This window comes from Pteronotus mesoamericanus, unplaced genomic scaffold (genome assembly GCF_021234165.1).
Source record: "Pteronotus mesoamericanus isolate MK-2021 breed Mesoamerican mustached bat unplaced genomic scaffold, CSHL_Meso_final contig_65, whole genome shotgun sequence".
NCBI lineage: Eukaryota > Metazoa > Chordata > Mammalia > Chiroptera > Mormoopidae > Pteronotus > Pteronotus mesoamericanus.
The window spans coordinates 6,107,164-6,123,712 of NW_026555228.1; the positions used below are offsets into that span (position 1 = coordinate 6,107,164).

At 39.9% G+C, this 16,549-nt stretch overlaps 1 protein-coding gene across 1 annotated transcript; it reads right to left on the reverse strand.

The window, feature by feature from the left end:
• Positions 1-351: 351 nt before the first annotated feature.
• On the reverse strand, positions 352-11,822 carry PIGA (phosphatidylinositol glycan anchor biosynthesis class A). Its single transcript, XM_054581186.1, has 6 exons — positions 11,747-11,822; positions 9,336-10,110; positions 4,915-5,047; positions 3,844-3,976; positions 3,476-3,682; positions 352-621 (listed from the first exon to the last, which is right to left on the reverse strand). Exons 2-6 carry the CDS (start codon positions 10,051-10,053, stop codon positions 355-357), a joined length of 1,458 nt encoding a protein of 485 aa, XP_054437161.1. The 5' UTR covers positions 10,054-10,110; positions 11,747-11,822; the 3' UTR covers positions 352-354.
• Between the last annotated feature and the right edge of the window lie 4,727 nt (positions 11,823-16,549).

A 16,549-nucleotide genomic window follows, 5' to 3' on the forward strand; every position in this document is an offset into this window, starting at 1 on the left:
TGGTAGAACAGTTAAAATTGGCTAAAAAAAAAATGCCCAGAAAACATTTGGCCCTTCAGCACCCAAAGCTCCCAAAATATGTGAAAACATCTTTGCTAGAGGGATTTCAGTAGTCTGAAAAATTGCATACCTGGGTGGCTTATATAGGTTCTCTCCTAAATTTTACATAAGTGCAAGGAGTTTCTACACTCAGGAATTGCATAAGTTATCTTTCCTCAAAATAAAACATCGAATGATATAGAGGTAGCATAACTTACTAAATTAACTTTTAAAAAAGGAAAAAAACAAGGTCATTTTCAATAGTGTTAACAGAACTATTGTAAGTATTTAAAATCTTCCGAACCAGGCTTTCTTCTACCTGGTTTTAGACATCTCATTATTCTTGCCCTGTTTTCTACTATTAGGCTGTTGATGAGTCCAGGCACCATTTGGCCCCGTGGCATCAACTGCAACATCAATGATAGAATCTGGCGTCATCCATCTCAGGAAAGTGAGAAAGAGAAAGTTAATTACAGCCAACAAAGCAAATATGCAGCCTGTTACTGGGCCACAGTGAGAGATGAGTCTGTCCAGTCGTCTGTCCATTGGTAACACAGTTTCTCCTGCCACACGGTTGTACACCTGGTGGGAGAGAGGCCGAGAATGAGCACTCTAGTCCATAACAAAGAACGACCAGGAATGTTTTATAGATGTAAACAGAAGCTGCTTACATTGCAATGTTGTTGTTATAGGAATTATGCAGTTAATGAAATTCATTACAGTAATTATTGCCTTTTGATTCAACACTCATGGAGTGCTTATTCTGGACAAAATACTGGGCTAGGAGCCATGTGATCCAAAGATGAATATGCCACAGTTCCTGTATCCTAGGGGATCACTGTGAATTTTAACCCAACTATGAGAATCCTAAAGACCTGAGACATTGGAACTGCTCTTCAGGTCACCTCTGTGGAGACCACATTTAATTCAGCAGAGACTCCCTGAGGCAGGGCTGGCCTTCTAAGATTCCCTGGTTCGGCTGAAAAGCTCTCCCTGCTATCGGGTAGACATCAATCGAAATCAGTGACAATCTAGGCATATTTCTTTCTGGGTACAGAGCGGCTCTTCCTTTCACAGCCACAGGAGGCCGTGCTGCTGAGCACAGACAGTGAGAGTATACAGAAACATCTCATGGGTTCCACACAAAGAAAGGGCCAAGAGATGGGGAAATCTTAGCATATGGTATAGGTCAAACACTGGCAACGGAAACAAAGTTTATTGCTGAGAACTAGTAGTAGGTGGCTTGCTTTTCAAAGCACACGTAAGTACTAAACTCGGAAATATTTTTTAAAAACAAAGATCTTTAAACATACTTATTTTGAACACATCAAATGAGACAGCATTAATTTTTCAATTGCACTTGAGCGTTACTTGTGCTCATTCTCCTGTATCAGATCTGTGAACAATCTCTTTTAGAACTCAAGAAAGTTAGGATCGGCAGCGCGAGTTCTGCAGGCCAGTGGCCTTTGAAAGATGCAGGATGTTTTCATCTAGCTCTTCCACTCCGAGGGCATTTGGAATACCTTTGAATCAGAATTAGGTTGAAAATTATGCTGAGACTGATGAATCGCAATTGTTCAATTTTCTAAAAAGCACAGTTAAACTAAAGCAGAGGAGTTGAAAAGAATCAAAATGTCCTGTGTGGAATAGGTAGAACTAAAAGAGCAACTGCAAACTGACCTGTGTGTCCACCTTTATTGCCAGGTCAATTAATGTATGATCTTAAGTGACAAAGTAGTTTCCTACTGTGAGAATGGCAGACATAACAAACCATTACACACAAGGATTAACTTTTTTCTGAAATGTATACTATAAGTCACCATGGAGCATAAAACAGAAAAGAATGCAGATGTTTTGCTATTACTTTTAGCAAAGCTAAAAGAAAATCTGTGGTTAAAAAAAAATCCTACTTGGCTCCTTTATCATCTGCTGACGTTCTGTCACCACAGTTCTTTGACCCGAGCTTAGTATTTGCAGTAGCTTAGACTTCCAACATTCACGTGATGTCCATCAAGAAGGTGAAATAACAACTTACAGAGCTATGGTTCTCAAGCAGGGAAGAGTATCACTTAAAAACAAACAAACAAGCCTGTCTAACCAAATATCCCTGCCAACTATTCCCAAATTCCACCTCTGCTCCTAAAGGGCCGTATTACAATCTAGGGAGAGGCGGGGGACGAGGGCAGGAGGACAGGAAGATGGAATGATCAGCTCCTGAAAAGGTTTCTTAGGTGATTCTGACATGACCTCACAGCCGGTAATCGGCACTACACTCCAACTTCCAAAGGAAAAGGGTAGTTATTTCATATGGGTGGAGATACTGCAAAACTTCGAGGTGAGTGCCTTGGAGACTTTTCAGTCAAAACTCTTCACTCAAATATCTCATATTTCAATGGAAGAGGTAAGAGTTTTTCCGCACTTACATTCAAATATGAGTTCATCTTCTGTATGGGAATTGAGAATTGAAACCAAATAAGAGAGCCTTACAGTAAAGAGCTATTCTGTTCACTCACCCACTCCATGTTGCTCTCTGTTTCTGGGTAGAAGCTAGCTGCTCCACTGCCTACAATGAGAGCATAAAGCACAGTCTAAACTACGACCTTCTTTTCTCCATGCTCCCAACGGAATGACCTACGGTTCATAATTTCTACGCACTAAGAAGTAGAGTGTTTCCGTCCAGTGTGTTACACGGTGATAAGAGGCATGAAGCACATGAAGTAATAACATTAAACAAAGGACAAAACTGAATAGAATAAATGAAGTCCCTAACTTGAAACCAGGACGCTTTTCCGACAATCATACTCTCCCACCTAAGGGTATTTATCTATGTCCTGTTCCTGTCCTTTTGGAAATTCTCTACCACTGCTTTTTATCTGCGATTATACTTCTGACATTTGTCGTGTGCATTCTGAATTCTAACTTATTATGTTCTTGATCAGCCCAAAGATGCAAAATTCCTTTTCCGGTAGGAAATCACAGTAGTTAGCAAACGTGACACAAGAGTTTTAGGAAATAGTCTGAATTAAATATTTGTAAGTTATAGAGTTGCTGCAATCGGACTAAAGTAAAACCATGCATTTTCTAATAAACCTAAACACTTTAGAATTATAAACAGCCTCAAGAAAATGTCTCACGGTAGGCATAAAATTAGTTCTGCCTCTATAACAGCTGTAACTTCTTTATGCCCAGTTTAATGAAAGGGGGAGACTGCATTACTGTTACTTTCAGGTGTCGAATGCAATGATTTCATGAGAAGGGTTATATCTAGCACAGACCAAAAGGACACAGTTCACTTCTTTTCATTTGGAAGAGACTTCGTGAACTTAAGCAATAGAACAGAAAAGATAAACCTGTATAAGAGAAAGCCAACGTGTGCATGAAACATCAGGAATTCAGACACAATCTTCAAATACCCATTTCTTGGCAGGTGACATACTTTTTCAGTTCTCTCTGCAACATTCCTCCAGGTGTAGAACGTCTTTACTATGTTATGGATCTTTTCTGGAGCGGGCAATGCTCCGGACTTCAGTTGGAAAATAGCTTTTTCCAATCCCTCACACAAAGATTTTACAGAAGGCTCACATAAAATAATAAGGTTATCTGGAAGTACTTCAGGAATTCCACCAACCCTGGTACTTACAACCTAAAAAGAAAGAAAGAAAAAGAATATACAATCCGACGTAATTCACGTCTCAGGAAAATAAGCAAAAGCAACTTAAAAAATTACTACAGAATATGTCTGATTAGTTTTCAAAATACATGTACAGGAACCCCAACAATGTAAGAGCCCTCAAAGCTTTTTACCTGTAAACCACAACTGGCTGCTTCCACAATTGCCATGCAGAATGCTTCAGTAAGGGAAGTATTAAGAAAAATATGTCCTTGAACTAAGACATTTCTAACATCCTTGTGTTCTAAGGCTCCCAAGAGACGCACTCTGATTTTTGAAATGAGAGAAGAAAGAGGACAGTGAAAATCACACTACAAAAGAAATTTTATAAGCCCAGTGGGCTATTCATATTATACGGGGTCTGGCACAAATAACGCCCCTTCTTTATTACAAAATCATAAGCATGTAATTCTATAACATAACAATATCACACTCAAGCACACCCTATGACATTTTAGGTGAAATGTTCAAAATAAAACTATACATTAGTACCCCATATTATTACCCTACCAACCACTCAAGCAGGCCTTACTTCTGCAGGACCCTGCACTTAGATTCTTACTGGTTCTAATGTTTTGTCAAAAGATTAATATTGCCAAACTCTGATCTAAAAGAAACAGTCTTATTAATAAGCTGTTTGGTTAAAACTCATACAGCTAACATAGTTCTACTTTTATTACACATACCAAATTTCATCATTTCCAAAATGAGTTTGCATTTAATCAAAGTATTAACACACCTGGATGAGTAAATGTTAATGTCATTTCTCAACGAGAGAATGGCCCCTTTAAACTGATGTTTCACAGGCACAAGCCTCGCGTGTTATCTAAGTTACTGAGGAAAGGTTCAAATCTGTATGTGCAGAGGAACTGACGTGATTTGGACCATGCTATTTAAATCAGAACTCGGTGTGGCTTGAAAATCTACAAACATTTCCAATCAAAGCAGTTGGTTTTCTGTACCTTCTAGAGTGCCTCCAATCACTGCCCCATAAAGTCAAGTGATAGTGGGCTAATGAAAAAAATAAAATTGTGAATTCTTTTGCTAGGGTTTCCAATTTTATATAAATTTTTTGAAAATAGGCTTTGCATTACATTTTTACATCAAATCCATGTAGAAGAGGCAGCCCACTTAATGTATGTAGCCAAACTGAATATAGGTAATTGATATTCTCTCACCCAAGACAATATGGAATCCATCAATACCTGTCATGTAGCTGGTATTTTTCCCGTACTTCTTCCAAAATTATTCTCTTTGGTCCCTCTCCCCCAATTATGAAATTTAAATCTTGATATTTCTGACAGAGTTCAGGTATTATACCACTAAGCAAATCGGTACCTGTAAATAGAAAATAAACTGAAATGTTGGAGATATTTATATTTAAACTTTTAAAAAATCATCAGAACTGAGATTCCACTCACTTTGAAAAGTATTAGCTATGCCCTCCTTAAGTTGAGAAACAAATTCTCTCAAACCTTTCCTGAGAGTAGAACAGTTCATAAACTGCCAGAAGTCCCCCAAGAGTTGCGGTTCTTGAAGGTGCACACACTGACATCCATTGTTACCTTCCATACACCCAATATGTGTCCTATTCTGTTTCATTTCAGCATAATGTTCTTTAAGTTATTCATTTGTGTTTACACACTGGCCACGTCTAGAAAAGGTACTTGAGGTAGCTAACATTTGAGTTCAAGTTTTCTACAGAGCAGGACAGCTGACTGGAAATCTAGATATTGTCCCACCATTTTAATAAGCAAGCTCTTCCTGATGGGAAAGTTTCCTGATAAAGAATATTAAGAGACCTGTGTACCTAGAGTACACGGTCTCTTTCAGCTACAAAGTTCTACTACCCTATGATTCCACCTCCTGCCACAGGAAAGGGCTGAGCAACAGAGTGTTAAATGCTATCTCCACTTTGTGCAGAATGCAGTGTATACAGAGGATTCTGCAGTGAATACTATGGTATTAACAAAATACTATGTCCATCTGAGCCTGCTGTAGCCCACTTCCCTGAAGGAGAGTAAATGAAGGTGGCAGGACCCATCAGCCAGACCATTACATTCCACAGAACAGAACGCATCTTTGTTCCTTTTTTTCTACCGAAACACTTTTCTTGTAATATGTAAATACAACCTCAGGTAATGTGAAGCAATAAATCATGTCCTACGAGTCTGAAAGTGGCTATCCAAAGTGACAGCAATGTTGACACTATTTAAAAACTCATTAACAATTATAAAATATAAAGTAAAAATGTAAAACAACCCAGTTAAAGAAATGCATACACACACATACACACACACACACACACACACACACACACACACACACACACAAAAGAATCACACTATCAATCTACCCAAGTATTGGCAGGTCAATTATAAAAAAAAAATGGTGGGAGATATAATATATACAGGTCATTTTTATTAAATAATTCAAAATAGGATTTAAGTGAACTCTGCTAGTATTTTCTGCATGAGCAAACATAAATTCACACACATCTTTTCTGAATTATGAAGGCTTCTCATTAAAATCTTAGTTCTCTTTTTTCAAGTCTATTACCCAATTGGATAAAAGGCTTAATTAATGACTTTTAACATTTGTCCTCCTATAACTTTCATTTTATCTCTTTCCTCTCTCCCTTCTAATACAAAGGTTAAGAACCTATTCTTTAAATGAAAAGAAAACATATAGGATAATAATCATAATTGCTGATAATACCTAACATTTACTGAGCGCTCACGACGTCAGGCAATATACTTTTTAAATACATTATGTCGTTTAATCCTGGCGGGTACCTTATACAAAGTGGAACTGATTTTGTCAATTACCTATAAAATTATTCTAAAAATAAAGGGTTTCCCCCCACAAAAACGTTCTAGTGCCTGTAAGAAGAATCGAGCACAATGGAACATACCAAAAGACTTTCAATCTCCATAGTCACCCGAAATGGACAAGGAAAATTCCTGATTTGTACTGCTTTTGAAGTTAAGCCAAACACTATTTTAAACAATCTTCTGAATCTCTAAGATAATGGTGGCTGGGCCAGGGATGGAGGAACAGGAGGCCTTTACTTAGGAAGAGCTGAACTCCTGTTTGTCGTCTCTGTTCTCGCTGTGTATCCTGAGCAATTACTTACCCTCTCTGAGACTCAGTTTGTCAACAGATAACATATATCCCACAGCTCTTGGGAGGGTCAAGTGAAGCAGTGAGGCTTTATCAACTGCACAACATAAATATGTCATTACCACTACAGCAAGAAGTGGGGCGTGCCTGCACACTCACAGGAGCACTGTGAAATGCTAACTGAGCAAAAAGGGGCCCAAGAAAAGGAAGAAGCCATCCAGGAAAACTGCGTGAAAAGATTTTTGATTTATGCTGTCCCTTACTTAATAACATTCCAGCGGGCCTTTGATATCTGGTCCAAATGAACACCTAAGGAAATTAATTTGTTAATCATTAATGGACCATTAATATAATTACTCGCTTTGAGGCTACGAATGTAGCCATTCCTTCTCAGAGTGTTATTTTTTGCATGATGCCTGGCCTATGGAGAGGGTTCAATAAGTATTTGTTAAATTATTGAACTGAGAACAAGAAAGGCTGTAACTTCACCCCACTGGCGGTTAGCTCAGCTGGTTAAAATACCATAATTAGTGAGGTACAGGTAACAGGTTTAACTATTGTACAAATACTTAATTTTGCTCTGATCCTTGACCATGCATGCATCATACTTTCTTAACTAGCTATCCCAGAAAGGCATACTATTTGATGAAAAAACATTTTAAACATATTTTCTAAATAACAACAAAACATCAGCAATATCCTGAGGGATTCAGAATGCACGATGCTGGTCCATTACATCTTCTTGAGTAGAGAATGACAGCACGTCATCGCTTTCACCTCATAAAACAGTTCAGTAACACTTTTCTCACCAACCTCTGCGTAAGAGTCGGATCAACCACAGCTCTCCATTACAATGGCAAAAGCAGATCTTGGGCCACTCCCTAGGACAGACTGCTACACTTCTGATCCACCTGCCATGCTTCACACTTTCCAAGAATCAGCTGTGTTGTCTACAAATCTGTTTGATACCAGTTGCACTTCCTACTATGTTGGGTTATTTAATTAAAAAGCACAGAAACTGGCAAAATGAGTTTCTCTGAAACTAAGCTGAACGGTTTGAAGAATTCAATAAAGTCACAGAAAAAAGCTCTTATCAGTTAGGGGGTATCCTAAACCACTGTATAAAATCAGAAACAAACGAAAATGTGGAAGCATGTTACTTCATATGGCTTTGGGTTCCCACTGCATTTAAAAGAACCAAGTTGGTGAATGTAAATGATGCTTTTTGAAGGTGACTGTGCAGGAAAGATAATGCAGCTCCAATCGGTGGACCAGTACTGTGAAGCCTGCAGGCCTACATCAAACTATTGGCAAATTTGGTGCATGTTAATAATATTGAGCTGAATTTAGCCCTGGTCAGATGGTTCAGGTGGTTGGAGGATCTTCCCATACACCAAAAGGTTGCAGGTTCGATCCCCCGGTAGGGCACATACCTAGGCTGTGTGTCCCACCCCCCGTTAGGGCACATATGGGAGGCAACTGATCGACATTTCTTTCTCTCTCCCTTCTTCTTTCTAAAATCAATAAAGATATCCTTGGGTAAGGATTAAACATAATCATTTTGAGTTGAATTCAAATCTTTAAAGGGAGGTTATATATTATCTTTTAAATGATTCCTTAATTTTGATTACTAGATAGGTTTTCAAAGAGCATCCAGAACATTTATGTTTGGATTAACCAAACTGTTTCACATTTAGTAAATGAGACTCTACAAATTCTACTGCAGTGTCCACGAAGAGCTGCAGAGGCACTAAAAAAGTCCTCCCTGAGAACAAACGCTCATCCAGCACAAACTAGGTTAATACTTTATGGAAACCAACATGGAACCCTCACAAAATCCCCATTTTTGCCCGTTACACAAATGAAAAAAAATGAGACTCCAAGATGCTATGTAGCCTGTCCTCCATCACACAATGGGGCAGAGCTAGCCCCTTCCTTCATCACTTACCTGCCAATATGTTACATACGCAAGCTACAAACAGTAATGTGCAGAAAAAGCTCAAAGATTTTTAGTATATGCATTAAAGACAGGAAAGCTACAAATTAAAATATTGACTACAGTCATCCCTGAATAGTAAAGTAACAGCTGATTTTAGTTTTCACCTTTGTGCTTTTCTTAGCTTTCAAAATATCTGCAAAGACATTACTTTTGCAATTAGAAACTGGTGGTGGAATTGGCCCTGTACTTCTTACTGCATGCCCAGGGCTGCTTTAACTTTTAAAAAGACCTGACTTGCTAAAGAGCATCAGCTTGGTTTTATTTTCTAAGTAACTACTAAAACATCAAAGGTTGGGGGGGAGGGGAGGCAGCATTCACCACTGTTCCAAAAATTTCTTTTTGAGTGCATAAAACAATATTTGACCTTTCTTTGCCATATTTAATGCCGAAGTAGTCATAAAACCATAAAAAATAAAAAGCTAAACAATTATTATATACAAGTATTCAACAGCTTTCTACAAGAAAAAAGTCTGTGCAGTGCAATTGTAGCTAATATTTCATTACCTTTTCTGTAAACAAGTCTGCTGACAATAACAATAGTTATTATACTATCATGCCTTCTAAATGGGTCTGGAGTGAAGTCAGTAGGATCTACAGCATTAGGAATGACGGACACTATTTCAGGATTCAGTGCTGCTCTTAGCACAGTGTTTTCCTTACTAGTGTAAGAGACACAAATTATGTGGTTTGTGTCACAAAGAGATACAGTTAGAAGCTTGTTTGTAAGCACCGAGCTGACATCAGCAAATCCGAAAAGGGAATGATCCGTGAAGACTGTACGGAGCCCCATTGTCTTGGCGTGGAAGAGAGCATCATGGGCCATGGCGGAAAAGGAACTATGTGAGTGGATTATTGTGACTCTCTCCCGAACGAATATGTACCTGAGCAATGGCAGACTGTGAAAGAGGGTTGTGGCTGTAGATTGGTTGTACATAACTTTCAGGGGCAAGTAATAGACTTTGAGGCCTTTAGTGAGGTAACGGATGCCTTTTCGATTTCCATAAGCATGGGTGACAACTATGACCTTGTGTCCTCTTTCAATCAGGCACTGAGAGAGCTGGTAAATGTGGCTTTCCACGCCGCCCATATTTGGGTAGAAAAAGTCCGACACCATGCATATATTATGAGTCCCAGTTCTACATGTGACAAGATTTCCAGGGCTAACGTGGTGGAGCGCAGCTGAGGGACTGTGGCCATGCCCACCTCCTCCTTGATAGGCCATGCTGAGTCAGTTTAGGCATTAGTCCTTAGAGCAACTCAGTTATGTGTCATCTAGCACCTGAAAAGAGAGTAAAAGAGGATCTTAGCTCAGAGAAAATACATTCCACATTCCAAATCCAGATATAAATACAGTTTTAATGTTAATGTGAATTTGGTAGCTTTCACCCTAGAAATAAAGCAAAACTTACTATGTATGAACTCATTTGACATTTACTTGCTTAGCACTTACTATGTGCCACACAAAACTACAATTTGCAATGTCCTTATATCTTGTGTTTAAAAAAACCTCCACATACGATTTCAAAAAATACCACGGTATATGGTAATCTGCTATGCTAACAAACCAGTTCATTTCAATAATGACATATCAGGACTCTTTACAGAAGAAGTGTGGCAACCCCACTTGAGAACTAAGCCACTGAGTCAATGAATGTCATACCATCAAGTTCTGCTAGTATTATTTTTGTGGTTCACACTAAAATATACCTGGACCTAGAGCTGTCTTTTTAGGAGGGTCTTTTGCAAGTGCCACAAATGCTGCAGACATCCACATTTTCTCCTCCCTTATTCAAGGATGATGATAATCAAACTGCTCCCTTCATTTTCTTAACATTTCTTTCAGTCACCTGGGCCTTTGTGCCCTGAGTGCCCTTCCTTTCAGTTTGGAGTCTGGAGACAGAGACTAAACTAGAGATGGGATGAATCTGGGGCCATTTCTACATCTAAAGTAGGAAATGTTTACCTCAGGGGACTCCTAGATTGTTATCGGTGCAAATGCCCACTCAGTATTCAATATTACTAAATTCTTAAGACTTCGGAAGCTTAGGAGTATTGGAAACCTACTGAGACCCCTCCTCAGCTTTACAGATGAGAATTCCATGCCTCCAGAAACTCAACCACACAATGGGAAGCCATCCTAACTGTCTCAGTTTCCAATTTCTCCTGCAAACTCAGAAAATGCAAATTAACGGCAGGTGTAAAGTCTTGCCTATTCTTTCCAACAAATTCATCTACATTTTAAATACATTCTCAGAAATACTCTGTTGACCCGTATTTACTAATTCAGATTCAATATTCTCAAATATTGAGATTCTTCAAGTTTGTATTTAAGTGGCTTCACTAACATTCTATCTGTGGTTTGCCAATTAAACCTGAATTTCCAGTTCTAGTCAATTTAAAAAGATATATGATAACAAAAAGTGAGTAACGAACCAAATGAAATCACTGAGTTTTTCATCAACCCGCAGTGTTCTGTGAGGAGTCTGCCTACTTCCATCAGGTTATAACATCTTTATGTTGTAAAAGCTGAACGAACGGTACAATCACAAAATCTTAGATTTCAAGCTAAAGAGAGGCTAGATCTAGTAAACACTTCCTATTCTACAAATGAAAAGCCAGACAAGTTGAGCGACTTGTCCAAGGTCCTCACCCAGCCACTTAAGAGGCAAATGCGAGATGGCTGTAAATTCTCAACCCTGGTCAAGGAGCCCCTGGGCAGTGACTAGCAACAGGGGTTCCCGAGGAGCCTGAGGGAGACGTGGCGGGAGCTTGTGGTCAAGAGGTCGGTGCTTCCACCCACCACCCCCTGGGCTCTGCCCCGGCTTCACTCAGGAAGAGGTCCCTGGGGAGCGCCAATACCAAAGAAGGGACGACCCCGCTCCAGTAAGTCCGCCCCAGCGCATCCTCAGCCCTACTTGAGTCCAGAGACCCTCGACCCCGACTTCTGAGCCTCAAGACGGACCGGCCTCACTCCCTCCACGGCCAGCCAAGTTCCCATGGGGACAATCTAGTACAACCCGGAAGCGGCTCAGAACGCCGGCACAGAGAGGTCAGACACGCACTTACCGGCGAGTCCTATGGCCGCCAGTGTCCGGACCTCCCGCGGCAGCGGCTGGAGTCCCACCCCGCTGCTCCCAAACACCAATCCGGGGCGTCCGCGCTCGAGCACCGCGCTCCCGAAGCAGCCAATAACAAAGAGGCGCTGGAATCACGTGAAGGAGAGGCGCTCACTCCCCACCCTTCAGCTTGGGATGTAACATCACTGCGCATGCACATGCCTCCACGATGTTACGGAAGAATTGTTGTCTCTGTATTGATAGCATTAGTCTTCGGTTTAATCTTTTATATGAATTCCTAGTATGTCGCGAATCTCAAAATCAGCCCTAGTGTCTTCTTACACAATCAGCCCCCTAGGGCTCTTCGCAGGATGTATAGACAGGATTCCCAGGGTGCCTCGCAGCGACTCTTAAGCGCTGCTGGGAGTTGTAGTCTGGAGTCTTATGAAGGCGAATACGAACTTAAAAAACTAACTCCCAGAATGCACCGCGATTCTAAACCTGAATCCTGAGAAAGGTCGAGGGGTTCGAATCTTGGTTGCCTAGTTACAGCGTCTCTTTTCTGGAAGCCTGTTCTCTCTGGCTTCCGAAGATAAAGACTGGGGTCGGAAGACTGCAGAAAGGCTGGGTTATTGTGGCTTTTAGCTGTGCCACAGCAGAACCGTACTAGTTCATACCACTCTGGTAGGGTTCCCTGATGTAGCAAATGAAAACATACAAGTAAGTTAAATAAAAATTTAAAAAAATTTTAACTTCAGATACATTTCTTTATGTAATTTATGTCCCCAATATTGGGGACTTTATAAAAAATTATTCGTCGTTTATCTTCAAATTTAACTGGGCATTTTGTGTTTTACCTTGCAACCGTACACTCGGGGGGAAAAAAAATTTTGGGTCTGACCTGAAATATCAACTCTCACTCAAACTGGTTCAACTGGCTATGGTGATGCTTGGCCAAGAGGCTAATAAATCAATGGGAGTGGTCTGATACACCCTTTCCTGTTGGTACTTGGAGTTCCCCAGCCCTGCCTTGCATACTTTCGAGAACGAATGCCTTCCCCAATCGACCTCATCACCGGCACCCCGTCTAAGCCTGTAGAAAACTTACTCATCCCTGAAGATTTCAGCTCCTTTCTGACGCTCCCCCCCAAATCTTTAAAGAGAATTAAATCTTGCCGCTTTTGTATTTTGATAGTACTTTTAGCCATTTGCTGGTATAGCATTTATCGGATGATATTCAAATTGTTTGCTTGGCTGTTGTCCCCATTCCTCCTCAACCTGGTCCTTGAAGATTTGTGCCTTCTTGGAATCTCACACGGACGTCTTTCTGAAAAATGACACTTGTATTTGCTTGTTGAATATCTGCCTTCCCAGCCAGATAGTAAGCTCAGGCAGGGGCTGTTCCCAGTAATAGACATTGAATAAGTTTAAGTTGTATTAATGAACTTCTATATCCGATGCCAGCACAGTCCCTGACACATATTATATACCTAGTAAAATGTATTAAAAATATTTTGTAGAGTGTACCTTATAAAACTTACAATGCAGAGATATAATTCAAAGAGCATTTCGGTTGTAGGATTTGAAGTGTATTAATGAGTTAATCTTAATGAGTAAGGCACAGGTAGGAATGGATACTCTGCCCTGTGTTATTGAAGCACCAGTGCATAAAGATGATGAAGACTCAAGGATACTTATTCAAGCTTAATAATTTGCATTTGGCTTCACAGAAAACAGCAACAGTGCCATATGGTATACAACATTGCTTTGGTCTCCTTTTTTTTGCAACAGGGTAAGCACAGAATGTGGGCAGACATCCTGCAAGGTATAAATGAGGCTTAAGCCCTCATTTATTTATTGAGCCCCTGGGTTGCCACCGCCATAGTTCTGATCACAATATACTTCTGAAATTCTACCATGAATCCTCTAAGATCTTGATGTCAACACTCCTTGAAAAGAGTTGTGATCTTTTTTCAAAACAAAACAAATATTTTCTATCTTTACCATCGAATATTTATTGAGTGCCTACTCTGTAAAAGGCTTTGGGGGGGGGGAATACAAGGAATATTAAACATAATCTCTATGCTTTAAAAACTGTTGACCCTTCCTAGCTTTTATATACCTTTTACCAATAGTATAAAGGAATTCACTTTTCTTGAAAGGTTCTTTGTGTTTTAAATACTGTAGAATAGGCTGGCCTTTATAAATATGTATTCATAAAGGCACACTGTTGCTGAGTCTCTGTGGAGGATGGGTTTCAGGCTATTGCAACAAAGTCTGAGAACATTGAACATTCATCATACTCCAATCTCCAGCCTAGGCTCGGAGTATTAAAAGGCATATAAATCATGATTCTGTACATGGTTCATAATCTCACATGGGTACAAGACTCCATTTATAATCAGTTAAACCTTAAGCAAAAGTCTCTATTTAAGGATATTTTCTAAAAGTCAAAAGAAAGTTGTAGCAGCCAAATTAAGCTATAAATCTGGGGATAATTCTAAGTATAGTGTTCTGCCTGAATGTATGGAATCAAGGTATGCCTTTAGCGAAATTTCTCAAAAACCACTAAAAGTAGACTCATATACATGCAGCGTATTCTGATTACACTTAATAAAATATGAAGGCAATCAGTACCAGTTGTGATATAAAATGACCTATAAATGGAGAAGGTATAAAATAAATGTGGAGATCACCTTCCCTTGAAACTCAGCTCTTTGTAAATACATATGTAAATTCGCTCCCCTGGATGTTGAAATGGGAAGGCAACAGAGTTGTATTGAGAGCCTGCTATCTAAGGCATAAGGCAAGGAAAGTCTGGCATGAGCTTTACCCCCAAGGAACCAAGACAGAGTTAAGGCATACGAAAACATCTATGATAAAGGTAGGAAGTGATAAGTGCTGTAAGAGAAATACAAAAAATACTGGGAGTGTATAGGGAAAGAGTATTTCTAGCTGTCAGCAGTTGGCAAGTAGAACTAAAAGGTGCTCATACATCTGTTGGGAGCAACACCATTCCAAGAACAATGTGATCAAGGTACAGAGACAGGTGCCAACTCTCCAGTGGACCCTGTTGTATGATTGTACAGGGGAAGGGAAGGGGAGTGGTTCAGCCAGAAGAAGAGTGGCATTTCCAATGAAGATAGGAGCAAACTAGCAAAGGGTTTTATTAAGAGAAATGGACTTGATGTTGAGCCAGACTTCCAGCCAAGATGATCATTTCAATTACTATTTTGAGACTCCTCACTCATCATTCTTTCAATGGAAGAAAGAGATATCAAGCGAGAAAATTAAAATGTTATAGCTGTGACTTTTAAAAGAACTTAAACACTACCATGTATCAGAAACAGAACTAGCCCTGGCTGACATGGCCTAGTGGATTGAGCACTGGCCTGTGAACCAAAGGGTCGCCAGTTTGATTCCCAGTCAGGGCCCATGCCTGAGTTGTGGGACAGGTCCCTAGCAGGGGGCACACAAGAGGCAACCACACATGGATGTTTCTCTTCCTCTCTTTCTCCTTCCCTTCCCCTCTGTCTAAAAATAAATAAATAAAATCTTTAAAAGAAACAGAACCAAAATGGTAATCAGAAACAAAAGCAAAATACAAAACGGTAATCAGAACAAAGCCAAGTAGGTCCTGGACTCTGTATGTGGCAGCAGGAAAACATGAACTAGGGTTCAGCTCTTGTAGAATAATAGACTAACAGGGCTCCATGTGTGCCTAGAGGCAGGAACCAGCCTTTGTGGGAGATTTACATTGGTGGCCTTCAATGAATCACTTTCCGATATTTGCATCCTTGTCTAAGCTCCTCCCACATTGACTCTGGGCCTGGCCATGCAACTTGCTTAGCCAATGGAATATCAGTAAATGAGATACAGCAGAAACTTACTAAGTGCTTTTGCACTGGGGCATGTCCTATTGGAACCTTTCCACTTGAAAGACAATGGCTGGCTCTGCTGTGAAGAAGCTCTGGCAAGACACTGAACGACGAAAAACCAGACAGAGAGACGCCTTGGAGAATAAGAGTTCATCTTGGGCATTCCCCCAGCAGCAGATGAATTCCCATTCCCTGATCACAAAATCAATGCAATACTTTACTGTTTATTAGTCATCTACTATATGCAAAACATTGTTCTCACACTGAGGGTTATGATTAAATTTGACAAAGTCTAGCTTTGTCAAATCACGATCTTTTATCAATAAAAGTGCAAAGCCAGATCGCAAATAGTTTTGTCCTAGCTCAGAATTCTTGATAATAGCTTCATCTAAATTGCAATTAGGAAGATAGAGCCACTAACCAAAACATGGTTTGAGTTGGTTTTAGGACAGATCCAAAGATGTCAGGGGCTTCAGTATACTCTCCTTTGCCATGGAATGAGGGTCAAATCAAGTTAAACGGACTCTCAAAGGAAAGATTGGCCTCCAGCTTGACCAAGTGACCAAATTCATTAAGCTTACCATTTTCACCAGTCTATTGCTTTCCTTAAAAGCCTTAAAATGGATTACTTGTGTCATCTCCTTTACCAAGTGTCTCAGATAGCATTTTAATCTTACTCATCTCTGACCATTATGCTGTCCAACCTGTTCCCATCTCTAAAAGGCCTCCCACCACACTGCTTAGTCACAGATTTATGATCTGAGCTGTCATATTAATAATTTTC

What these genes read in the sequence shown, in the direction of transcription:
- PIGA (XM_054581186.1), bottom strand. Translation starts at nt 10,053, where the DNA reads ATGGCCTATCAAGGAGGAGGTGGGCATGGCCACAGTCCCTCAGCTGCG. An exon ending in CAGACTTGTTTACAGAAAAG is followed by an intron (nt 5,048 to 9,335) that starts GTAATGAAATAT and finishes TTCTATTTACAG; the next exon opens with GTACCGATTTGCTTAGTGGT. An exon ending in AAATACCAGCTACATGACAG is followed by an intron (nt 3,977 to 4,914) that starts GTATTGATGGAT and finishes TTCAAAAATCAG; the next exon opens with AGTGCGTCTCTTGGGAGCCT.